General features: G+C 46.4%; 1 protein-coding gene across 1 annotated transcript in view; it reads left to right on the top strand.

Annotated features, from left to right (window-relative positions):
* Positions 1–25696, top strand: part of DDX49 (DEAD-box helicase 49) — a 561187-nt gene that overhangs the window by 462681 nt on the left and 72810 nt on the right. The window contains exon 11 of the mRNA XM_069649167.1: positions 13292–13380. Coding sequence (XP_069505268.1) covers positions 13292–13380 — 89 coding nt within the window. The remainder of the gene's footprint in view (positions 1–13291; positions 13381–25696) is intronic.

Here is a 25696-nt window from a genome sequence, read left to right as displayed (position 1 = left end):
AGCGTTTTGGCCTGTACTTTAGGCACATATTGTGGAACACCTCCAAATCTCCTGTGTGACAGAATTCTGTCAGTCCTCTCAAATCTCTTGATTGTCGAAAACAATCTTCTCAATGGCTTTGTGTGTCGGTGATGATGGAATCAACCACTTCTTCTCCCGTGCCTCCTCTGGGGACAAAGGGCCATGTTCACATTGGTGGAAATGTTCATTTGCTGTCCAGCGGTGAAAGTTGTACAGTGGTGCATCAGTGACCGCCATTTTTCAAGTAGTATTTCCACTGACCCCTCGCAAGTTTTTGAGCTCCACCAAAGATGGTTGGTGATAGAATGTGACCACTGCAAAATACTTTCAAAACCTTTTTTTTTTCCTGCAGCCGAGATTTTCTTATTGATTGATTTAGCGAAATGCCATACGTCAAATTGATGTTTAATATGTGGGAACTGCTCTCTCATTGTCTTGGCAATTGAAACGTGTCTATCCGTGGCTATGAGCTCGATGTCCATCCCCCTCGATTGTAGATGTTCCACTGATTTTATAAATCCTAGTTTCTCCATGGCCACTGAGGATGTACATTGTGTTACCTGCACGACCTCCGAACTCACAATTTTCTTACTATCCATGTCCTGAAAGTGGTAGGTGCAGTACTTGGCAGAAAACCCAGGGCTATCGCACTGTCCATCGCCGGCTAGCCTGAATCGTTTGCCTTCGAATGTACTTGCTAGAGTCAATTGTTCAATTCTCCAAGCATCACTAATGGCCGGAAACAGATAATCACGTTGGTATGTGTAGTACAGCGCACTAGAAATTAAATGGAGTCCCACAAACTGAAAAAAAGCCTCTAACTTTCTAAAACTGGAGCCACTAAAAAGTGATGCAGCTGCACACAGTAGATTGCCTGCTGGCAGTTTCCCCAGCATCGGTTGTGCAGACCATGAGAACCTATGATTTAATCTACAGGCGGCTTTTATTTTGACGTTAGTGCCTTTCATTTTACGAGTCACATTAATCAATGGCTTCCCACATACTTTACCTCTAACGGAATGCACACATTTCAGCATACTTATAATTTCCATCAAGCAACTGTCGAATACAATGTGTTTGCTCTCTTTCATTAGACTGTCATCCTGCGTCAACGTTGTTTCAGCTTTTGACGCTGTGGAGATGTCAACACATTGGAAAGTAATATCGCTGCTATCAAGTATTGTTGCGTCTATGGATGCTGCGGCTGGTTCATTCTCTCTCATTTCAACATCTGCTAATTCAACATTGATGGGAGAACACAACAATGTCGACATATTTTTTGGTGGCAATTTTTTGGCTGGTGTAGATTGTGTAAATTGATCTGCAACTACTTCAGAGCTATCTCCAATACATTCAATAACATCTTCTTGTAGTGGTCCGGTCGCACAGTAGCTATGGTCCAATGCAACTTTGCTGTAGTCTCCAAACAGAGCTAATTCATGTTCTGGCCATTGGACATGAGCATCTCGAGCCTGAACACGCCTCGCCTCAATTAATAGTTCCTCCATAGTGTACATGGTCTGGCAAGCCACATCTCTCATTCGCTTCAATGTCTGTGTGTATATAGTTCTGATGCCCACGGGTAACTGGAGGAGAGATTGGAAAAGGGATGTTCAGTTTAAACACAAGATGGAGTGTAGTAGAATTGACTAGAAAAAAACATAAAATAGTCCCCACCACAAAATTTTTTTTAAAGTTATGAACTGTTTGTAACTAACCTTTTTTTGTTTTTTTTTCTTTGCAACTTTTTTGACTCGACCTTCAACATCTGCACGCTGTAGCTCCGATTCGCATGTCCTCCCTTCCTCTTGCACTGCAACGGGTATATTTTCTGTATCCGCATAGACAGCAAGGAATGAGGCTCCATCGTCTCCCTGAAACATAGTACTTTCATTACTATGTATCAAAATATTGTTAGCATAAAACACGTGAGGACGAACACACAGGTACATCTCAATAGCCAAATACGATTTAAACATTGTGTGCAACAATCAAACGACAAGTATTCGACCAGTGATGATCTATTTCGATGGAACTGTCAGTATCCATACATACCTCCGGCTCTGCATGGACAGCCATGAATGGTTGTATTGGAGAGGAGGCATCCGCATCTCTCTGAAACACAATACTTGCATTAGTATGCTTTTCAATATTGGAAACATAACACACACTTGGGGTCGAACGCACAGGTACATATAAAGAGATAACCGCGAAAGATGCATTGTCCAAAAGAATCAAGGAAAATCCAAATATGATCATATTTCATCGACTTATTTCAACGATTCCTTTACATCTGCATCATCTAAATGAGATGTTGTGATTGGGGTGGAAGCTCCGTCGTCTCCCTGAAACACAGCACTTGCGTTTATAGGGAAGAAAGTATAGCAAATGGAATCACGTTATATGATCACGCATGATGGAGCTGTCAGTATCCATACCTCGTGCTGCTGAAGAATATCTATGGATGTTGCAAATGTAGTGCGCACTTCCGAAAGCTGTTGCGCCGATTCGTATACTTGAATGTCAGGCTCTGCATCAAGTGTAGGGGTTGACGCTCCATCGACTGCCTGAAACATAGTACTTGCATTAGTGAGGATTACAATTGTGAAAACATAACATACACCTGGGGTCGACAGCACAGGTACATATCAACGGCTAACCACGAATGAAACATTGTGTAGAACAGTCAAACGACGAGAATTCCAGCTCTGATGATGATGCTCGATGGAGCTGTCAGTATCCATACCTCCTGATGTTGAAAAACATCTAGAAATGTTGTAGATGTGGCGGACGCTTCAGCATCTCCCTGAAAGACAGTACTTGCATTAGTATGGTTAACACTAATTATAACTGAAAACAAACACCAGTGGACGATAACTAAGGTGTATATCAATTGGAAAGCACTAACCAAACATTCAGTAAAATAATTACACGATAGAATAAAACTATTACTTGACATGCATAAAACAAGTATGTAGCGGATTAGCCTAATAAGATTACCTGATACGCGCTAGAAGTGGTTGATAACTGCGACCACGTCAAGGATGTAGAATGTTCTTGCTTCAGATTCAAGGGATAGTCAAGAAGTTGTAAAGGTCAATTAATGATTGATAATGAAATGCCAATATTGAAAATAGCCATGTAAGCCGACAGAATACTTGAAAAATGCTCAATACAGCACAGTTCCCTGTCCCCATATATATATACATTGCGTTTGTGGGTTATGAAATCGAAAAATAATATATTGATAAATGTCATTATTCAAAAAACTATACACTCATATCAATATCGAAATTATTACAAGGGATAGAACACTTACAATATCAATTAATCCATTCGGCTACACACTACTGCAAGGCCGAAAGCTAAATCCGGACACTTGACTCACCGGTGGCGGAATGTGGACGAATAGAGTGGGAATAGCGTTTTCGAGCAATTTCCGTGTAGTTCGCCGTTTATTCTTCTTTGTTACCCAAGAAGTTGTGTACATGTCCAAGGAAAAGTGCCGGCTGCAGATGCGGTATCGATCGCCCCTCTTGTCCTCTAAGACTTGTTGGACTCTACTTTCCAGCTCATCCAGTGGATATCCGCAATGTCTGACCCATTCTCTTATTCGATCGACAGTTTTCGGGAATACATGCATTGTAGTTCCTTCAGATTTCGCATGGGTCTTCGAAGGGCAACCGCTAATCGAACAGGCAGGCATTGTTGATAAATCTGGAAAGTAAATATCGACATTATTATACCATCTTCAAGAATAAAGATTTGATACAAAAGTAAATGAATCATACAATGATCAATGCAAGGTTTGTTTTGGTCGCAGGAACTGTACCAGTTCATTATGTGCAGCTTCGTATTTGCATAAATTGCAGAAATGTATAAATGATGTGACTAAAATCTGAACATGTGACTCATCCCTTGGATGTTCTGTATTGCACGAGAAGGAAACATGCTTACATCATAGACTGGATCCCCGAAGGATGCAATTCGATGACAATAGACACAGATGAAAATAAATAGATCTATTGATAGCATAGCAATGGAAACTCTAGTCAATAGCAATGAGACCAATGAACATAGCACTATTGTGTACTCTACTCGCAAATAGATAGAAATTTAAAAATCTGCGAAATATGACTAGGATACATGGCCTTACCTTGACCAACAAACAGTCGGATTCAGCAAGCAGAGCAGTATGTTGCAGGAGAATAGGTGGGTGGCCACAGGTAGCACACTGATGGGTTTGCTCTAAGCGGTCACAGAAGTTCACGGATAGCACGACGACGACCAGATTAGCGTAGATCTCGGTGGTTGCCAGGTAACACGTTCAGGAGTTGACTTGCAAAGCACAAAGATGTTCTCATGAGACATATCAAGTGGTTTATAAAGTATTTGGAACAGGGGTGTGTTTGTGAATGAATGACGTATGTATGTCGTGGTCTTAGGGGGGCGGCCTGCTTCAAGGGGAGGCCTGGCTGGAGACACGGGGTCTGGGGAGGCCATGTGACCGATGGCCCCTTGGCGTGGGACACCTTTTGAAGTGAACATGTTGTTTGGCACCTTGGCCTTTCGCGCCCCGGACAGCCCCCCCCCCATGCCAGCGAGCATCCACCAGCGCGAACCGCCTTTGATACAGGGGTGTGGGATGGATGGGCCTGGGGCGTGCAGATAAGGTACAGGAAGACTGCTGAATGGAGACACACTTATGTGGATTGCAGGGGGGCGTCCTGCTTCAAGGGGAGGCCTGGCTGGAGACACGGGGTCTGGGGAGGCCATGTGACCGATGGCCCCTTGGCGTGGGACACCTTTTGAAGTGAACATGTTGTTTGGCACCTTGGCCTTTCGCGCCCCGGACAGCCCCCCCCATGCCAGCGAGCATCCACCAGCGCGAACCGCCTTTGATACAGGGGGGTGGGATGGATGGGCCTGGGGCGTGCAGATAAGGCACAGGAAGACTGCTGAATGAAGACACACTTATGTGGATTGCAGGGGGGCGGCCTGCTTCAAGGGGAGGCCTGGCTGGAGACACGGGGTCTGGGGAGGCCATGTGACCGATGGCCCCTTGGCGTGGGACACCTTTTGAAGTGTACATGTTGTTTGGCACCTTGGCCTTACGCGCCCCGGACAGCCCCCCCCCCATGCCAGCGAGCATCCACCGGCGCGAACCGCCTTTATATCAATTTACAGTATATCGCCTTTATATGAATGATAGTATATCGTTGCTTATCAATAACAAATGCCACATACCGCAGATTCTTGTGAGCACAGACCCACACTTCAACCAGTGTATTATAGTGGCCCAAGACCTGAAGGTCTGTATAATCCAATGGTGATTGATAGTATAGATATATGTGATTCATTTAAAAAATCGAGACAAACGTTGTTAAAATAAATGTGGTGTTTTATTTTGTATTTTATTTTCATGACACAAAAATACAATACTTTAAAGATTATACAGGTCAGGTTGCAGCACAGCGAGAGAAAATCCCCTGTACTGACCGCTGTCACTCGGGAACGTTTCTCTAATGGCACGAACGGCACAGGCGAGTATCACTCTTCGAACGCGGTGTCCAAGCCTCCCGTGAAGCCACCATGTATAGGAACGATAGGCCACCAGCCTGTACCACCTGTGAAAAGGAATGAAACAAACTGTTTTTAAATGACCCAGATAAGTTTAATAAACGTTTGTTGTCAATGACAATTCTTGTAACTAATGGCATTTTATACGGACAAATGCTATCTAGACAATGCACACTATTCAACGCCTTACATGCGTTACAATGATATGTAGATGTAATTTTGGATATAGTAGAAGAACATGAAATAGGAGTGGCATGACGAGCAGAGTATACGAAGTTCGTGCATAAGCACCATCAAGATTCTCAACACGGCCCGTGTGAGGCAGGCTGCCCTGAAGTCTGGCAGCTCGGTGATGCATTGCGGTCGTGGCTCGCCTTCCGAAATGTAGGCCAGGCATCCCGAGTTTTCTCGGCAGCAGCAGTTCTCGTCCTCGGTTGGCATTAGCTCGCACCGATTGCATGTGCACCAGGTGGAGACGCCGTCCATGCGACTAGGCCCAGGCTCTTCATCTGTTGAATCGTCCTCCCAACTGCCGTCCGAATCCCCATCGTTTTCACGTGCTTCCCTTTCCAGTAGTTCCTCCTCGGTATACTCAGGCTCGTACATGTAGGGCATTATTGTAGCCATTGTGTGGTAAACAGAGTAAAATAATTTACCGAGATGGTACAGGTGTTCACACGGGCTACAAGCGGCGAAGGTAGCTGACCAGAGCACTGAAACGAGTCACAGAATACTCAAAGTAACACAGAGAGAGGAATGGAATCGAAAACCTGCTGCTGTGTGTTGTGAAACGGTCTGTTTATACTTATTGAGGAAAGAGGCGTCCTGCCATTTCCATGGCGACACGTCATTAGCTGAAGCGAAGCGAATGTTGACACGAGACGTGCTTTGGCGTTGGGAAATGGGCGGTACGAGTCTGCTGATGACAGGCTCAGGGGCGGGGGAATTGATTTAGTGCCGCAAAAGCAGGTGAGCCAGGGCGATCGGGGAAAAGATAGGATTTTCAGAAAATGGCGGCTCCCAGGTGCTTGTTTTCGCGTGCGTTTAATGGACGAAAACTCGGGTAAGGTCCATAGGAAAGTTTTCTAAAATCGAGCCACTTAGCCTTAAAAAAACATGGCCGACCCATAGGGACAACAACATTTTTTACTAGAGTATGCCTTTAAGGATTGCAGCAAGCGAGGCAGTGCTTTACCGGGACTTGCCTTTGGCAATGCTGGTCGTCTTCAGCAGCAGATAACTTTGTGCGTGCCTCTCCTTCGTAGTCTTGGCTGCAGTGGTCGATCTGTGAAACAGCTGCAGGACTTCTCTTTGTATCCCAAGGTCTGGTTTATGGCTACCACTGCCCACCAATGGTAAGGACTGCTCCATTCAAAAAGTTATGGGCTGTCCAATCAGGGATGGCCTCAAGCCCCACATCTGCGTAGCAACAGGCACCCCGTGGCTGGAATGCAGATTCTCATAGACATTCCCAACCCTCGTATCTGGCCTGGTCCCACACACTCACTTTGTCTGGGAATCCATGCTGGATCCCGTGAAAATGAATGCCTTGTATGTCATTTCCTGCCAAAGAACAAGATGGCCAAATGACAGTGTGAAAATCACTTTGCACATCCATTTTGAGTATATGGTACTTGCAGTGGCATTATGTGGTAAATACCAAATGTGCACACAAGCTCACCGAAAAAACTACCAACTAGTCCGCTGCCACCAGCCAAAAAGGTAACAAAAATGTTACAGGAGGGAAAAGAAAGGGGATATTAAGTATCCCTGCAGCATATCACTGTAAGATGTGTGCACTTTTGAAAGAATACAGGAATCTCGGAGCAGTGGACAAAGTCCCTCTTCACTGGTAACCTTATGGGCTGACCAGTGCCCCCAAAATAATTGAGTAATGCAAAAATACTTTACTTCCCTTCAAAACATAGTACAGCGGTTAAGCCATAGCTAATTGATGGGGGTTCCATTGATGTCAATGGAAGGATAGCTACAAACAAACAAAAAAAGAAAATTCTTTAGTTGCTACCACCCTCAAGGATGGTCCGGCATCCACATGCTAGGCTATTGTCCTCTGAACAAGAGTACAAACAGTAAACCCAGAAACCTGTTTCTCACGTGTTGGGCATAGTCAGTGAGATGTGACTGGGGTGCTCCATTTCCCTAAGCAGAGATAAAGGGTTCAACATCTGGATTCCCCTTAGTAAACTAAGGTGAAACCACGATCAGTTCACAATTTACCAAAAAGAGGAGAGCCTCTCTACTGAGAATGCAAATGGATTCCCAATTGTTTTTACTTGTCTGCTGTGTGCCTTTACTTGCATTATTGTAGCTCATTTTAGCTCTTAGCTTCATTACTCCTGATTTGCTGCTTTTCCTGTGAATATCAAATCGTTTTATTTTAAATTACATCCCGTAAATTGCTTCCATTCTGCTTTTACCTTATATTAAGAGTACTTGTGTCTTCGCTGTGTGTGCTTGTACTTGTATGAACAGAGCGATTTGAATCAGCGTGGTCTCCGACTCACGCTGCACGCTCTGAGCTGAGACTTCGCTTCCCAGCATTGTTGTAGTTCACAGCTCGTTATTTTTGGTTTGCAGACACGACTGCACCTGGCGCGACTTGCTGGTTTGTCTTCGGTGCGCAATTGGGCGGCCACTCCAGACTGCCTCTGTTCCTTTATTTTCTAAGTTTCCTGATACTTATTTCTCTGTGTTAACATTATCTCACTCACAGATTTGATTGCGCGCATCCAGAGTAATCATAGAGCTACACTTTTGCACAATTCTACTACGACTCCGACATGCCCTTTCCACTTCTCTGGGTGCAATCACACAAACATGGTTGATTTCCTTGACTCTGCCTGCGTCGCAGCTCACACAACGAACGATTTGTCCCACTCGGCACACGCTGCTCTTACAGGGGACCCGTACATGCCGCCCCCGATTTCTGGTTCCTGGCACCAATTTTCTCTCCTCAATACTCGCTCCCCTAGAGCACATGCAGTGGAGGTTGGGGATCTCCTTATAATGTCCTGGCCAGATTTTGGGCTATTACTGACTCTTGGCTAAATGAAGACATCTCTTCCGAAGTGTTTCTTGCCATTCCTAATTACCACATTCTTTGGGCGGACAGTAAAGACGGCCGGGGCGCTCCTTTTTGTAAAAAAAAAACCTCTACAATTTCATCTGGTTCCCCATTAGACACCCGATGACTGTGAAAGTTTGATAATAAAAGAAAAAATATCTGTTAATACCTCAATCGCTATTGTTGTCTATCAACCCACCCCCCTTAAGGTTCTTCCCCTTTTTGAAGAACAGCTTATATGCATTCTAAATAAGATCACTAGGACCAACACCCTGGTCCTTGTGTTAGGTGATTTTAATAGTTGGGCCGAGGACTCTTCTGATAGATACCCTTACCGCCTCTCTTGGTGGTATTGGCTTTATGTAATGGATCTTGGACCCCGCACACTCTGCTGGGCATACCCTTGAATGGGATCTCTCTCATTTCCTTACTGTTGCCAATCTCATTGTCTCCCCCTGTTTTTGGTCCGATCACCATCTGATCTCCTTTCACGTCAACATCCCTGGGCCTCCTGCCAGGCTCAATACTAATCTTAGACCAGTTATTCTTACCAAGAACTGGAAAAAAGTCTCTCCGGAAAAATTATCCTCTTTGTTTACGGCTCAACTGGGCTCACTAGATAATTTTGAGAGGAAAGATGTACTATCCAGTCACCTCACTACCACACTGGAAAACGCCATTCATTTCCTGACCCCCAGTAGAACCTGACAAGTGAAGAGTGAAACCTTAAATAAAAGTTGGTTCAACTACAGTATCCTCCTTCTTAGACAAAAGAAATGGTCTGCTGAACACTGCTGGCACAATAACCCCTCTTCATATACTGCTACTTATAAAGTTATACAAATCGACATATAAGCAATACAAAGTAGCTATCGTAGAGGCTAAATCTGCTGTATACAATGATAGGATTCTCCAAGCTAAGTCCAGCTCTAAAGAATTATTCGCCTTCCTTAATGAATTTTAGAGTACGCCTTGTACAGCCCCTGGTCCAGTAAAGAATGATGGTTGGTGTCAAACCATTCACAGTGCCTTTACTAGTAAGGTTACATCTCATCAGAATGCCATTCAGTCCTCCAAGAGCTCTTAACTACGTTAAGTATCCCTCATTGGTCTGTTCTGAATTAGCTTCTTCTATAGTTTCCGAGTCTCCTATTTTTGCCTTTTCTCCTTGTACTGAGACTTTTATTTCACAGACTGTTTCGCATATTAAACCTACCTCCTGTCAGGGCAGTGTCTGCCCTTCCAACCTTTTTATCAGATGTATTGACGTTCTCTGTCCCTGGGGCACCAAATGTGTCAATCTTTCATTTGCAGAGGGATCTGTCCCCCCTTCTTCTCAAAGAAGCTTGGATCACCCCTCTCTTGAAGAAGGATTTTCTTGACCCCCTAGTGACAAAAAATGACTGCCCCATTACCAATATCTTGTTTCTTCTTAAGATTCTCGATAAAGTAGCTTACTCACAATTCCAGTGTTTCTTCTAACAGAATGACATCCTGAGGACACACCAATCTGGCTTCAGAGCCCGTCATGGCACGGAGACGGCCATGCTTGATCCCAAGGCTAATTTACATAACATCATGGACTAGGGCCAACCTGCAATTCTGATGCTCTTGGACCTCTCTTCTGCCTTCGATCTTGTGGATCATGGCATTCTGGTGGAATGATTACATTCCCTAGTGGGCTGCTCCAGTTTGGTCTCACCATGGATTTATTCTTTTCTTGGTCCACGATCGGCTATAGATTTTAGTGGGGAAGCCCAGTCTTGGTCCGCTCTTATATCATGTGGCGTTCCTCAGGAATCGTGTATTTCACCCTCACTTTTTAATGTTTACATTATTGCCTTTCTGAGATTGTTGGACGACCTGCGTGTCCAGTACACCAACTACGCTGACAACACCCAGGTTGTTATGAAACTCACTGGAAAGTATGCTGTGGAACAAGCAGATCTCAATCAAATCTACAGCGCTATCCATGAGTGGATGGCCACTAACACTCTAGCGCTAAACACAAAGAAGACTGAACTTCTCAATGTTACCACTGCCCCCAAGCTCAAACCTCTACCCCGGGAGTATGACTGCTTCACCATTCTCAATGCTGTCATGCCTGTGGCAAAAAAGGTGAAAACTCTCGGCGTCATTCTTGATTCCGAGCGAACAATGAAGCAACATGTTGCACAGATTCTGAGCTCCTGTGGCCTTCTTATTAAATTGCTCTGTAATATCCGGCCTTTTGTGACACACGAGAATGCCATAGTCCTCGTTACGGTCTCGTAAACTCTGACCTGGATTATTGTAATCGTCTCCTGAGTGGTTGTTCTCAGTCCATCCTATCCTCTCTCCAGGTTACTCAGAATGGCACAGTTTGTGCTATTACTCGCCTCTCTAAACATGCTCATGTTACAGCCACAAGACAAGACCTACATTGGCTTCCTGTTAAGCATAGAGTGACTCATAAACTCCTCATTGACTCATAAATGTATCCTTAACACGGCTCCCAAATATCTATCTGTTTGCCTCAACACTATACTCCATGTACCCTCAGATCCAAGAACCAACTGAGAGTCGTACAGCCCTGGTTCAGACTGGTAAAAGCAGGTAGCCGTAGCATTTATGTACTCAGCCTTACTGTGTGCAATTTACTCCTGATGACCCTTAGAGCCACTAATACGTCCATTGATTTAAAAAAAAGGGTTGATGACCAACCTGACCTTAACTTTTGTGTTACTTATCTGAGTCCATCCTGCCTTCTATCCTTGTGTGCGGCCTGAGGCCTGCGGCCTGTGGCACGGTATCCAAAAATTCAAATAAATAAAATAAATCTCTGGGAAGGCATAGTAAGAGAAGACATCATTCTAGAAACCCCTGAGTGGGCACCGTCCCAGAACACAGGCCATTTGCTCCTGTTTGTTCGCAGTGAAGGGGTTCTCACCTTTTTTGCTAATGCATATATACCTGCTTAGCTCTATTGGTGAACGCACAGTTAGTTGTCATTTTGTGAATGTGTTAGATTGCCTTCTACCACTCCAGGATGACTTGCTGCTTAATAAGTGAGTGTGAGCTCTAGATGCTACCCTCACCCTGCGACTCCACATCCCCCACCCCCCCCTCCCCACAATCCCTTCTCCCGAGTGCCCCGACCCCGAGAATTTGAGAATCGCCACAGTCTTGTCTTATTTCGCCAGAATCCTTTGTGGTTTAGTCTGCGTGGGGATTCTGGTCGCATTGTGTGAGGCCCATCAGAGAGCGTTTTGATTATTGAAAAGAATTAGATAATCAAACTTGAATGGGAGTCGGCCTTATTCACTTGTCTCCCCCGCTCATCAATACCCCCGCAACAGAAATGCTCTCGAATCTAGTACTAAATGCTAGTTTAAATATAGTGGTTTATGAGCATTTTCAACTCATGGTTTCTGCAACATTGAACATGTGAATGGAGAATTGCTGTTTTTGCGCAGTGGCAGCCACACTGACCTGAAAAATGAGCGAACTACTGGTTGTGGGATCGTATAGTGATCATTATGAAAGTAAGTCAGTTCTTAGAACTCGCCCTCCACTTTTGCTAAATGTTATTTGTGAATGTATGATGGGCCCTCCCTTTTCAACCAGGCCGATTTGAAAGATGTCTGTCCAAAAAATGTTCTTGTTACCTATGGGGTGGACTCTATTACAGGCAAGGAGCCTGCAGATTTCCTCGCAAAGCCACCGAGTGTATATAATACTTAAAGAGTTTTTACTTTTTCTGATATCCATGCATCAATGGTGTTGCAATCCAAGCTGCTCGCATGTGTTTTGGACATACGTTCCAGGCTGATAGCCAGGTCGGTAAGGTCATGCTGAACCTTTTTGGCTAGATTGTATACAAGACATCACATTTCCACCATCCCCACTGCAGTTGCGTAATGGATTTTTAGTCCCCTGCTCTCTTTAGTCATAAGACCCATCCTTCATGCCCGTGACACTATCCTGGCCATAATAAACGGCTACTCGCAGGTGAAGAAAATGTGCATTGAAGTACAGGGATGTGGGTCAAACAATTAAGAGCGCGGAGCCTAGGATTTGGGAAGGCACCCATTCTCCGGCTTATTTGTTACGTTCTAAGGCACTTGCCCCATTATTAGCCAATGGCAGAACACCCCATGCATGTTTCCAAAGGGCTGATGGGATAAGAGTACAGGACTTACTATAGCCGGGTACCTATTATTGTGTGTATTTTTGATTCTATGCGTTCATTAATTTTGCCCAGTGTCGCTCCCACTTTTAACCTTTTATCCATAAGGGGCATCCCAGACTGATGCGCAATCTTCGAGTCCTTACACCTATAGAGGACCCATGCACTGCGCATACAGTGCACAGTACACAACTCAAAATAGAGCCGTTTTATCTGATCCACTTAAGGTCCATTGATCTGTAATCTGAATATGCTCTGGCATAGCAGTATAGTTATGATGCATGCATTGCAATCGGCGCCCCTCTGGCCTGCACTGTTCAAAATACATAAGCTCCTCTTTATGGAAAGAGCTCTGAAACTTTGTCCATTTCTTTTTCATGTAAGCTTTTTTACATCCGTCAGTCTTTCTAATCCTGTGCTTCCTTGTTTCCATGCAGATATCAAATTGAAGGATTACCCTGTAGATGAAAAGGCGGTGCTGAATATATTGACGCAGGTCAACGTCACCCGGCGGGAATGTGAAATAGTGAGTCCTTTTCCTAGCCGTTACATTCCAGTGTGCCAAGTGATGAGCATGAGAGCATTCTATGAGAAGACAACAATGGCCCTGTAGACCTCAGCTGACTCCGTGCCAGGCATTGCAAATATTTTGTATTAGAAAGTGGGTTTGTTGCTTCGTTGATGTTTCTTGGTGAGGTGTTATATGGTGGCCACTGAGAGCTGGTGCAGTATGCAGTAGGTTCCGAGATCAGTATTGTCCACCGGGATTGGTTTTACAGCACACTCTAAATCGGGGGTCTGCAACCTTCGTCTCTCCAGATGTCATGGACTACAAATACCTCCCTTCTTAGCCAGCATAGACAATGGTAGGGGATCATGGGAATCGTAGTCCCAAACATCTGGAGAGATGCCGGTTGGAGAGCCATACCTTACAGTAACCTAAGTAACCTACATGATTTGCCCGTTTTGCTGGTGTGAAATGTGACAAGCGTGTCCCTTCATTGCAAGGGTGATGCAATAATGTTTAGCACAAAACTAAGCAAATTGAATGAAATGCAAAGGAATACAATCGTGCATTTTAGAAAATAAATCTATTTTTAATAGTGACGTGTAATGTGAACCCATAAAGAAGTGCAACGGCAGAAATCTCAAACATGATTAAAGGACACATTAAATGGGAGAACGAAAAAAAACGTAAAATGTGGCTAACAAATTGCACATAACGTCTGGTGATTTGCTTGGTTTGAAAAGAATCCCCCTGCAGGGGCCCCCGGGCATGGAGTGGAATGCATGGCCAAGCCCCGGCATGAAGGCTATTGGGTGGTACATTGCCTCCACCTAGCACACACAGGAGCACCCCAAGCAAGAGCGCAGAAGCGTGTTATGTGCACGCCCTCTCGAGCAGAAAGTGCGTGAACTAGATGTGACTTTCTGCTTGTTGGCCAGCATCTGCAAAGTTTGGAGATATAATGTGTTGGCAAGACATTCCTTAGTCCACAATGGCTGCAGGTTGCCGTCTGATCGTTTGTCTTTGCATGCCCCAGATACTGGCGGGTTCTTTACTGTGATTTCCTTAGGAATTGCAAGCCATGGGGACGTTACGGACTGTTCAGCTTTCTCTAGTAAGAGGAATTAACCCTGGACCAGGCCTCTAAAGGGGGATATGATGATTCATCCTTGCAAGTGTTTGACATTGGAAAACATATGCCCTGATTTGCCAAGGGCTGCGGCTTCAGCTCCACCATGATGTCACATCCAAATGAGCCGCAGGTGGAGCTGCCACCAGATGACGTTAGGAAAGTGCCCATGTGCAAACGTGGTCTATCCCAGCCACCACTCTTCATCACTCATTAACAAACTAGAGTGATGAGGCAGAACACCTCAGGCTATCCAGTGGAGTCATTCCATTTAATACACTGGCAGATTCAGGACAGTTAGGCGTCCCTGTCAGTTAGGAGCACAGGCATAGCAAGAAACTCTTGCCCTATCTTAACGTACTGTTCAAACAATAATTCCATGGTTACATAATTGTTCATTTGATGGCGTCGGCATGTGTAGGCTAGGAAGCACACCACCAGCTGTCACAAACGGACACATTTGCACATGGTTACTCGGATTTGGGTGTCAGATTTTCCACACTGACTTTTATTATTTTATAAGAGCAGTTTTGACCGATCATAAAAGATGGTTTGGGCGGCGGCAGGGGTTGGGGAAGGATCATACGGGGGTAGCAATGGAAACCTTGAGATATCCATGCACTCAAAAGCAGTCTATTTCCCTTGAAATCTAGTTTATTTCCTGCTCTTAACATGTGGCTTAGTTGGGGCCTTTGCTGTTCCAGCCACATTAGCATTGTATTCGTAGCTTCTTTCCAGAATTATGCGGTCTACCATAGCGCACTGCTGTCTTGTATGTGGAGGCAGAGGCTCACTGCCATCGTGCATTTCCAGGGGGGGGGGGGGTAATATTGTATTGCAGATTTCTTGAAAAGGGGAGACCAAGGGTTTTGATCCCTGAGTGAGTGGGCTGAAAGATCACCTGCCCATTGTCGCTGGAGGGCTCTCTGCTGCTAGTAGGCCTCTTTTGTGAGTGGGTGGTGGACCGATGTGAGGAGGGAGGCTGTTCCAGAGTTCTGTGGCTACGATAGAAAATCGTTTGCTTCCAATGCAGCTTTTGGAAGACTGCTTTAAAAAAAATCGGAATAATGGTCCCTATTTCGAAGGACGTTTGTGGCCATATTTGGTCAGTTTCTCTGTAGCAATTCAGAACACTTGCTGCGTGTTTTTCCTTTTTGCCTCTTTTACACTCCTGTGCTTTGAGACCACCTGCATATTTACTGATTTAGTTTTTCCTTTTTTAATACTTTCTGAAAAGTGAAGAGTTTTTTCACTTCGCTTGCGAGTGCCACTCATTTTTTGGGCAACAATCTTGTCCTTATGGCTTTTGTCCTATAGGTTATTTTTCATGGACCACTTCTGATTCCTATGACATCTAATGTAGGGGGGACTCTGTGTTGGGAAAGATTTTATTTTTGCTGCGTTCCCCCCACCCCCATATATTTCTATAGGAGACACTTTCTTTTTGCTTTGTTTTGAAACCCGTTCTTACTTTTTTGGAGGTTAGTAAAGCCTTCTGCTTACATTGGCTGTTTTTATTATTCCTGTGTGGAAACTGATTAGTCCCAAAGACTGTCAGTGCTGAGAGACTATGCATCTCTTTGAATGTTTGTATCGTTAAAATTGCACACATCACCTTTAACCCCTTAACTGCTATGGGTTTCTCCCCCCGGTCCCCCGTGCCAAGGCCTTTTTTGGTGATTTCGGTATGTCGCCATTCAATGGCTTCTAACTTTTTTGTTACATGAGAGATCTCGGCCAAAGTTGGCCCCTTTTTTCCCCACATGTAGGTGGTGAGAGAAAATAACCAAAAAGTGGGAACCTTTTTGGGTTGTTTCTAAAAAAAAAAAAAAAATCCAATAAAATGATGTACAAGTCTGTGATTTTTTTCCTTGTAAGAGCTAGGAACAAATGGTTTGCTGTGCTGAATTCCCCAATTTCCTGGTTTCAAGAACAGGTTGAGTGGAAACGTAAAAAACTTATTTTGATGTGGTTACCAACCGTTTTGTGAGAGGTAGGTGATTTTGGCCTTTTTTTACAATAGGACGTGGGTGGACAGAATGGAAGAGCAGAAAGGCATACATTTCTGAAAAGTAGACAAAATTCAAAGTATAGGCAGGGGTGATTTGTGCAGGTCAGGCAACAACTATGTGGGGAAAAATTCTATAGTTTGGGGGAAAAAGCAGGAACATTACAGAAAAAAAGATATGTGGTGGACATGGTTGGCCTGGTACAGCAATGGCTTGTATGAATTTTGAGAAAAACGATGCTCCGCTTCGTTCCCCCGACTCTTGCAGTTAGGAAATCATAAATTTATAGTGATGTTTCACAAAACAAGCAATACCAGAAGCCAAAAACGGAGCCATGGTACACAGGAGTTTTATGCTTACGGCCTGAACAGACGTATTTAGCATGTGTAAATAAGGAAAACAAATGCAGTGAGGAAGGGCAAGCATATGTTTTTTGAAAGAGCACATGCAGACCTTTTGAAGGGTAGGTCAATTGTGCAGGTTACAAAAGTGTATAGGGCCTAACACAGCGACTAAATGTAGGGCATGTTTGGGAAATTAAAGGGTTGTGTGACAAAGGGCAGCAGCAAATGGGTCAAAACGTTATGAAAACCACGCAAATGCAACAAATGTCATACGTTCCCACAGGTGTCCCGACAAAAACAGTACCTCATGTGTGGGTGCACCTACCTGGGCACAAAGGGGAAAGTCGAAAACATGGGTAACCCAAAGTCTTTCGGCACAGCATAATTTCAGGAATTCTGCCCATGTGCACACCCTACAGATTTGTGCCTAGGGTGTCCAATTCAGCAAGGAAAACAGGGAACACCATGCATTTCTAAAAAGAGGACACCCGTGGGAATCCGCAAAGGTCTGACTTGCGCAAATCGGCCTAGAATTTATTACCCAAAACCCCTGGCAAATTCCAAAATGTGACAAAAAAAACACAATTCCCGCACATTTCACTCGGCTCACCCACCGAAACACGCCGCCAACAACACATGGCCTGCCGACGAAAACAGTGCCTCACATTTTTGGGTGCAACTACCTGGGCAAAAGGGGAAAGCCTAAAACACGGCTAACCCAAAGTCTTTTGGCACACCATCATTTCACAAATTCTGCTCATGCGTGCACCCTACAGATTTGAGCCTAGGGTAACCGGCCACCAAGGAAAACGGGGAACCCCATGCATTTCCGAAAAGAGGACACCCGTGGAAATCCACAGAGGTGTGACTTGCGCAAATCGGCCCAGAATTTATTACCCAGAACCCCCGACCTACCTACCTGGGCGCAAAGTGAAAAGGCTAACCCACTGGTAACCCAAAGCCTTTTGGCACAGCATATTTTGTTCATGTGGACAACCTACAGATTGGGGCCTAGGATGTCGAAGCCAGCAAGGAAAAAAGGGAACCCCATGCATTTCCCAAAAGAGGACACCCGTGGGAATCCACAGAGGTCTGACTTGCGCAAATCAACCCAGAATGTATTACCCAGAACCCTGGCAAAGTCCAAATTGGGGGGGGGCACAATTTCCGCACATTTCACTCTGGTCACCCACCGAAACACGCCGCCAACAACACATGGCCTATTGTCCCACGTTCCCACAGGTGTCCCGACGAAAACTGTACCTCATGTGTGGGTGCGGCTACTTGGGCGCAAAGGGGAAAAGCTAAACCACTGGTAACACCCAACGGGTGTGGGGAGACAACCTACAGAATTGGGCCTAGGGTGTCGAAGCCACCAAGGAAAACGGGGAACCCCATGCATTTCTGAAAAGACACCCGTGGAAATCCAAAGATGTCTGACTTGCGCACATCTCCCCAGAATTTATTACCCACAAGCCCCGCCAAAGACCCACATGGGAAAAGGGTGCCCAAGCCCAGGGATATTACTGCCGACTTTGCTGGAGCTATGGCTGGCCTGCGTTGCAGCTTCTCCCTGTTACGCTCACCTGGCTCCCACAGGGGCGTCGATCGGACCCGGACAGCTGCGACCTCCTCCAACGTGAAGCATAGTGCAGATATGACAGACTGGACTGGACCGCCTAATCCCGTCTGCTTGACCCGTAGAAGTATTCTCCTTATGTGTGTAAATGATGAGCTCTCAATCCTGCGTGAAATGCAGGGGCGCGTAGATACCAGTTACTTCACTGGTTTGAAGGCGTTGGAAGAGTTCCGGATGAATATTGACTCTGAGGTTCCAGGCGAGAACCCGTAAGTATAAAGTTCAAAGAGTTCAATATGTCCGATGTTCACTCTTGTACATTCCTTTCTTGTGTTGCAGCTGGGTCCAAGGGAAGATTGTCTTGTGGCAGCAGATGGTGTTCAGGTGAGAGTCTGTATTACCCAACACTGTCCGGCAAAAGATGCGTGTGTTTAAATGGCTGGTTTCTCTCTCCTTACAGATGTGGCGTAAGAAGTTGCGGTTTGTTACAGAATAATGCCTCCAGTTGTTAATCAGGTAAGTTCTAGGTGGAGAGGTTGTATTTGTTGGCTCTCTCGGCTCACCTTATGTTTCTTTTGTCCCCTAGATGGTGGAATTCGGCGGAGAAAATGATGGAGGGTGCGCCGGATCGAAAAATGCTGTGAGGACTGGTGAGTATGGCGTGGCGCTGCAGCTGGCGATGCGACGCGTGTAGAATAATATCTTTTTCAGTTCGAAGGCGTGATGATCCGGAATTCAGGTAAGGATTGAAATAATATCTGTTTTCTAACCTTTCCTTCTTCTTTCTTCTATTGCTAGGAGCTCTGGATTCGAGACGGCGTGGCTGAAGACTGGATGCTGACTGCAGGCACGGTGAGCGTCACGCTGCTGGATGCAGAATAATGCCAAGCATGTGCTGCTGTTCGGGCGTGGTTTAAATAGATTCCAAAGTAGTTCCAGGTAAGAAGTCCCTAGAACCACACCAGAGTAAAAAATAGTCACTGAAGTAAAATAGTCCCATCCAGGCCTCACGTTGGCTTGCATTCATTTGCAGCATGGTCTGCATGAGGTGAGTAAAGTCTATGAGCCTGGCGCCTATGGCGCCAGGACTGATTTCTATTATGAGCCTGGCGGCAGGACTGAACCCAGACAGCGCCCAGCCGGGGCTGCTGGGGTTTTATTAAATATCTGGATGCCTGCTCCCGGGGCTGATGGGCTTGGCCGGATGCCCGGGGGTAGGCATCATGACACTCCCTCTGGGAAAGGTCAGGGACCCTTCCGGAGCTCCCTGAAACCGTTGCTGAGCTTTGGCCTTGGGGAAACCACATGGGAGACAGCCGCCCAAGGCCAGGGACATCAGCCCCGGCCATCGTGGAGCGTGGGCTGGGCTGCGATACAGAATTTTCCTTGGGGGGAGAGAAGTGGCCCCTGCCGGGGCTTCCTAGAGCTGCCGCTGTGCTTGGGGATTTTACACCCACATGGTAAACGGATGTCCAAGGCCAGGGACATCACCTCCAACCATCGTGGAGTTCATAGGGGCAGATTTCTGCCCCCAGAGAGGGCTGCATGAGGTGCCCCCCCACACACTCCATTTGGGGTCAGGGAGAGGGCCACCCCAAAACATCGGACAGGCCGCCCAATGGATGGGGCAGTAGGGTTTGGGCACCCTGGGGGCAGATTGGCACACTAATGTGCCCATCTACGCCAAGGGAAGTTTGGTAAACAAAGAAAGAAAATGAAAATGGTACGCTGCACTTTAGGGTGTGCTGAGGGACACCCTAAACCGCCAGGGATTTTTGTAATGTAAACGGGGTGCACCTCCCCCCCACCCCAAATGGAGGGGGGCATCTCATGTAGCCCTCCCTGGGGGCAGATATGGGGGGGGCATGTCCCACAGCGCCCCCTAAAATGCGGTCTACCATTTTCAATTTTTTGTTTGTTTACCCAACTCCCCTTGGGGCAGATGGGCACAATAGTGTGCCATTCTGCCCCCAGGGTCCCTGGCCCACCCATTGGGGGGGCCTGTCTGACATTTTGTGGTGGCCCTCCCCCTACCCAAAATGGATGGGTGGGGCACCTTATGCAAGCCTCTGTGGGGCTCCTACGAACGGCTGCATGAGGTGCCCCCCCTCCATTTGGGGTGCGGGTAGAGGATCACCATAAAACGTGAGACAGGCCCCCCAGTGGGTGGGGCAGTAAAGTTTTGGCACCATGGGGGCAGATTGGCACACCAATGTGCCCATCTGTGCCAAGGGAAGTTTGGTAAACAAAGAAAAACATTGAAAATGGTAGGCTGCACTTTAGGGGGCTGAGGGACCCCCTAAATTGCTGGGGAATTTTGGACTGAAAAGTGCACCTCTTCCCCCCCCCCACCCCAAATGGAGGGGGGCATCTCAACCCTGCTCATTTTAAACACACTTGTACAGGATTGCACACTATTTTTATGCATATCTGGGCCTTACTTTTTAACACATTTTAATTGGTCAGTTTACTAAAAGGTCAAAACACCATTCATTCTCCATTGGACAAAAAATACTTCCTGTTTAGGATGACTTGCTATTTCCTGAATGACCAGAAATTTTAAAAACTAAAAAAAATTGCAGTTCTAAAACACATAACTCCTTATGCAAATGAGCACATCTAGCTAATTTCCCAAATTTCCCTTGGCCATGCAATATATTTTGCAATTCTGACAATTACGCATTTGTTACATATTTAGCACACCATGTTCAGGACATGGATAAGCTGTCTGGCTTTCTATTAGCTAATTTTTTCAGCCTGTTGTGCCAGGTTTCACTTGCAATACAGAACTGTGAAAATACTGTTTCTGATGCTTGTTAATCTGCTTAGAATCACATGCTGTGCATCTAGTGGTAATCGTATAGTATTGCTTCTTCTCTTTCGAAGATCGAAAGGGGACGTTGACATGGGCGTGACTTAACACTATCCGTAATGTGTAGTGTACCCAAAATCCCTCATGCGTGCGTTTACTCGGATTGTGTTTTTTTCTGGCCAACTAGTTTGTCGCATTATGCAGAGCTCGCAAGAGTTGATATTGCTCATTACTAATTCTTTGTCCCACGACCGATGGTCGTCTAGTCTTTGCTACTTCTTTACGACAACTACTTCGTGGACTCCTACGAAAAAGACATCCACTGCTGTTCGGCTACTGGTACATTGATCGTCTGACGACCGCGTGGCCTCGGCCCTCAGGCCAGGCCCTTACAGTAGGGAGAGTGGGGACCTGAGTTAATTCCTTTTGAGAATGCATTTCCTTTCCCCTCTTTCCCTCTTTGGTCTGGCTTCCGCCTTCTATCTTTGCTATGGAGAGGACACCATTTCATTTTTGTTTGTCTTGCAACAGAAAATTCCCATGGAAAGACACCCATTGCAGATACAATAGGTGCTTACCTTGTGACCACGACAAGCGTTCCTGTAAGTCCTGGAAAATCTTTCGTCCCAAGACGTTAAAGGGCAGACGGACCAAGCGCTAGGCGGCCTATGCGATGCAGGCCGTAAGTTGTTACCCCGTTGGCGCCGTCGCTCGGATGATGAGAATTCTAGCGGCAGCCAAGGCTCCAACCTGGAGGCCATAGAGCTTTCGGCAGAATCCTCCGGTTCCCAGATGCCCATCCCCGACAGACCACTGGTTCTGTTATTAGGAGTTCACACCCCGGCGACAGGGGCACACACGCACCACCCAAAGTAAAACACACAACCCCTAAAGCCTCTTCGGACGTGTCGAAGAAGCGGCAGATGCCAACAGGCCTGCAGAAAACCTCAACCGTGCCTGCCGAAAATTGCGGTCCGCCGCCCTCACTACAACTGTCTTCTCGGCATGCGGCTGGACTTCCCTCTCACAAGGGCATCCATATAAAAAAGCACACGGCTACCGACACGCCGAACAAAGGTGTGCTCGCACCTAAAGATTCGATGGGCATATCGAAAATCACATGTTCCAGTCGCCGAAAATATGCAAGAGTCTTGCGGCTATTATTTCGGCAGCAGAACAGCCCAGACACACCCCTCTCATTGAGAAGAGTACTCTGAGGACCCCCAGCCCCTCTCTAGGGCATTATCATGTCAATCTCCCCCTTTTGAAGAGCTTTTCCCTCCTCCAGACCCCTCTGCTTCATCCCTGTGGACTATGCAGAGGTTTGAAAATGATATGGTTAAGATATCACAATTCATAGACTTCTCAGAGAAGTACATTACTCCCAAGGGTGGAGGACTCCTGCCCCATTCAACCAAAGCTGCAGAAGCTTCCTATTCAATCCCAAATCCACTAAGAGGAGGTTTTTCAGTATTCGGAACAAGAGGAAAAATATGAGGACAATCCTTTCGGTCAGGACACTGTTGACTAAGACCCAGACTGGGAACAAGATCAGCCAGCAGCAGATCAGGGGCCTTGGCTCTCACCAACTCATACACCAGACCCAGATTTGCCTAGAACCGCCTTCTTCACCTCAACAAAGGCAGCCATCGCCAATAGAGGACCAGATGGTATTTAATGCCATCCTGAAGAGGGCCGCAGATCACTTTCAGATCGCTACACAAGAGGCTGTCCAGGTCTCTGACTTCATTGAGGACATTTTAAAAGAAAAGCCTCCCACTAGTTGGACTATTCCTCTGCTCAACTCCATAAAGTAATGCCTTGCTCCTTCTTTGTCTCTTTCCCTCACAAGGGCCCTCAACCCTCTGGTTGAGCAACAGTTTCGCCCCTCTTCATCAGGAACCCATGTACATTCCAGGTCATGCCACGCCGGACTCTGGTTGTTAAAACGACCAGAAAAAGGGCAGGGGTGCCACTGTCCACGGCGAAGGCTCCCCCGGATAAAGACTACAAAAAAATATACACTCTGGGCAAACTAATTACCACATCTGCGGTTTATTCCACCAGAATTGCGAATAACACAACCCTTCTCGCTAGTTACAGCGACGTACAATGGAGCCTGCTCCAAGAAGGCCTCCAAGAGGTACCAGAACCCACGCGATCACGCCTGCTGGCGGTCGTCTCTGAGGGTAGACAGGTGATCCATAATATTCTATAAAACACATTAGACGTGGCTGAAACAGCGGGGCGTACTCTCGCACAAGGAACTCTCCTCAAGAGACACGCCTGGCTAAAAAAAGTCAGGTTTCAAGCCAGAGACTCAGGCCTCCCTGATAAATAAGCCTGTAGAAGAGTCAAATTTATTTGGTAAGGCTGTCGATGACTCCTTATAGCTGGCTAAGAAGGAACATGAGACTTTGAAATCACTCAACCGAATTAAAGCCAAGCCTTTTCAACAGCAGGGAGGCTCAAACTCTCGCTCCTTTCGAGGGCAGTCATTCTCCCGATCTCCCCATAATCAATATGGCACTGGCGGTACCCCATGGTCCTCTGGATAAGGCTCATCTGGCAACAGCCAGTATGAGCAAAGAGGACAGCGCAGAGGCAAGGGTAGAGGCAGAAACTCCACCCCAAGTGGCTCCCTGGCCTCCGCATCCAAATGACTCGCCAGTCTGGGTACCCTTCCATGCCGCCCCGGTCGGGGGATGCTTAACATTGTTCATTCACGCATGGGAGGGGATTTTATCAGACCTGTGGGTGCTAACGACCATCACCCACGGTTATTGCATCGAGTTCCACCGGCCACCTCGATTTCACCCGCCAAAGGGCAAGTGCCTATCACCAGCACACATGCAAATCCTGCTGGAAAAGGGTGCCATAGAAGTTGTACCCATACAACAGGTAAAGAAGGGTATTTATTCAGTGTACTTCCATCTACCCAAAAAGGATCCGACCATGAGCCCTGTGTTAGATCTGCGCTCAACTAACAAATTTGTCAAACCACAAAAATTCCAAATGACATTGCAGGAAGTAATAACACTGCTGGTTCAAGGGGATTACATGGCCACATTGTATATGAAAGATGCATACTTTCATATTTCAATGTTGCCAGCACACAGAGTACCTAAGGCTCATGATAGAGGACACACACTATTAGTTCAGGATTCTTCCGGCATCGCCTCAGCTCCAAGGGTTTTCAGGAAGGTACTGGCGGTAGTAGCTGCTCACCTGTGCAGGCAGTCCATTCCAGTCTATCCCTACCTCGACGACTGGCTCATAACAGGGGATTCGTACAGAACATGCCTAAAAATACCCAGAAGACGTTAGATCTCCACTTCAGCCTAGGCTTCTCGATCAACGAGAAGTCCAATCTAGACCCCAGCCAAGTAAAACAGTTATAGGTGGCTCTAATTCGGACCAAAGACGGCCTTGTCTCCCCATCCAACAAGAGGGTTCATAACATGCTGTTTCAGATCCCTCACTGTTTAGCCAGTCACCAGATGACCGTATGCAAAGCCATGCGACTATTAGGAATGATGGCCTCCTGCATTTCCTTAGTGCCACACGCTCGCTTGCGCATGCACCCCATGCAGGAATGGCTCTCGAAGCCAATGGTGTTAGGCGGGCAAGCAGTGGAACAATCTAGTGGTTGTCTCGGCAGCCCTCGGTCAGTCTCTTCAGTGGTGGTCAAGGGAAAACCTTCGGCAGGGAAAGACCTTCACCATCCCCGCAGTAGAAGCCACTCTTACCAAAGACGCATCCCTGACTGGGTGGGGAGCTCACCTCCTTCATCAGACGGTGCACAGCGTGTGGTCCCTAGCAGTAGCATCCAATCACATACATCTATTGGAATTGCTGGCTTTTCAAACACACCTCCAGGGCAAGACAGTTCTAGTCCTCACAGACAGTACTACGGCCATGTATTACCTGAACAAACAGGGGAGGGCACTCACTCTCTAGGGATATCCAAAGTGTCACAGAACATATGGAAATGGGCTCTCAAACACAAGCTGTTCCTCCTGTCACAACACATTCCAGGGGAACTCGATCTTCTGCCGGACGTACTCAGCAGAGACTTTCCCCTTCCTGTAGAGTACGAATGGCAACTAAATAAGGACTTTGTACCAAACATCTTCACAGACTGGGGCTTCCCAGAGATCAACTTATTCACAACTCAGGAGAATACACAATGCCCAGATTACGCCTCCAGGTACGCTCAAAACTGCCCCAAGGGGAACGGTCTCTGGATAACATGGTCAGGGAAATTTGTTGACGCTTTTCCCCCCCAATTCCCCTACTCAACAGACTAGTGCACAAGATGCACCAAGAGTCAGTCAGGGTGATTCTGGTGGCTCCAATGTGGGCCCGTCAACCTTGGTTCTCCCGTCTCATGACCCTACAGCATTCTATCTCAAGACAAGGGAGAGAAACTACACCCTTGCCCTCAAACCCTGAATTTAG

This window comes from Ambystoma mexicanum, chromosome 1p, assembly GCF_040938575.1.
Source record: "Ambystoma mexicanum isolate Mex_15411 chromosome 1p, UKY_AmexF1_1, whole genome shotgun sequence".
NCBI lineage: Eukaryota > Metazoa > Chordata > Amphibia > Caudata > Ambystomatidae > Ambystoma > Ambystoma mexicanum.
This window is presented reverse-complemented; position numbering and strand designations above follow the sequence as displayed.